This window comes from Eimeria mitis, genomic scaffold, assembly GCF_000499745.2.
Source record: "Eimeria mitis Houghton genomic scaffold, Emh_scaff4807, whole genome shotgun sequence".
NCBI classification, from domain to species: Eukaryota; Apicomplexa; class Conoidasida; order Eucoccidiorida; family Eimeriidae; genus Eimeria; species Eimeria mitis.
This window is the reverse complement of record NW_013573108.1, coordinates 2977-4426: the sequence shown is the minus strand read 5'-3', so window position 1 is coordinate 4426 and position 1450 is coordinate 2977. Positions and strand designations below refer to the sequence as shown.

The following is a 1450-nucleotide window of genomic DNA, read 5'->3' as shown; positions in this document are numbered from 1 at the left end:
ATATATATATATATATATATATATATGTATGTATGTATGTATATTTATGTAGATGTATGTAAATGTATTTATGTATTTACTTTTTTTTTTCTTTTTTTTCTCTTGGTTTATCGATGTATATGTTTGGGTATTTATTTGGTTTTTTTAGTTTTTTAATCTTATGTGGTGATATATGTGGGGTGGCTAGCTAGTTATGCAGATAGCTAGCTAGCTAGCTAGCTAGCTAGCTAGCTACGTAGCTAGCTATATAGATAGCTAGTTATGTAGCTAGCTAGCTAGCTGCCGAGCTGCCTTTCAGGGTTTATAGTGTAGGGTTTAGGGTTTAGGGTTTAGGGTTTAGGGTTTAGGGTTTGTGTGTGTATAGACCTGGAGGCTGCTCTGGAGCTGGGGGGGGATTGGTTGCTGCAGAAGGGGTACGCTTGGCCTGAAGACAAAGAACACTGCGAGGAGAACGGGCGGATGCTTACTGCGGGTAAACCCTAAACCCTAAACCCTAAACCCTAAACCCTAGATGCTAAACCCTAAACCCTAAACCCTAGCAATGGAGACTCTGGGGTTTATTTTGATAGGCTTGAAGCCACAAACCACAAACAGCGACTCGTCATCCATGTTTTCTTACTTTTATCTTAAATTAGGGTTTAGGGTTTAGCATTCAGGATTTAGGGTTTAGGGTTTAGGGTTTAGGGTTTAGGGTTTAGGGTTTAGGGTGTTTGTTGCAGACCCTTCTAAGGTCTCGATAAGAGCAAAGAAAAGGGGGCTGCCGCAGATGGGGACCCTCGGGGCTGGCAACCACTACTGTGAAGTGCAGGTACACAAACCCTAAACCCTAAACCCTAAACCCTAAACCCTAAACCCTAAACCCTAAACCCTGATTGGAGGTTTAGTGTTAGAGCTGTGGGGCCTCGAGAAACAACTGGGTGCTTCGGGTGTACAGACAGCTACTATGTTGTATACGTGACGCCCCCTAGGGTTTATAGATCAGAGTTTAGGGTTTAGGGTTTAGGGTTTAGGGTTTGAGCTTGTTTGTTTAGGTTGTTGACGAGGTGTATGATGAATTCGCCGCAGATAAAATGGGCCTCGAGGTTTGCTCCCCAAACCCTAAACCCTAAACCCTAAACCCTTCATATACGCCCTGAAGCATACTCTGCCTGCAAACCCTAAACCCTAAACCCTAAACCTTAATTTGTATGTATATCGAATCATCTTTTCTTATTCCACGCATATAAAGTGCCGGCGTTTGTCTGCGTGTACAAGGGTTTAGTGTTTGGCGTGTACATAATCTCCCCATTAGGGTTTAGGGTTTAGGGTTTAGGGTTTAGGGTTTAGGGTTTAGGGTTTGTGTATAGAAAGGCCAAGTATGCGTGATGATACACTCCGGGAGCAGGGGTTTGGGGCACCAGGTAGCCACCGACGCTCTCGTGACGATGGAGGGATGCATGCAGCGCAACAA

General features: G+C 44.0%; 1 protein-coding gene across 1 annotated transcript in view; it reads left to right on the top strand.

The window, feature by feature from the left end:
* Positions 1-172: 172 nt before the first annotated feature.
* Positions 173-1450, top strand: part of EMH_0077800 (uncharacterized protein) — a gene marked incomplete at both ends in the record, with an annotated part of 1390 nt that continues 112 nt past the window's right edge. The window contains 5 exons of the mRNA XM_013499907.1: positions 173-179; positions 365-472; positions 720-808; positions 1032-1082; positions 1347-1450. Coding sequence (XP_013355361.1) covers positions 173-179; positions 365-472; positions 720-808; positions 1032-1082; positions 1347-1450 — 359 coding nt within the window. The remainder of the gene's footprint in view (positions 180-364; positions 473-719; positions 809-1031; positions 1083-1346) is intronic.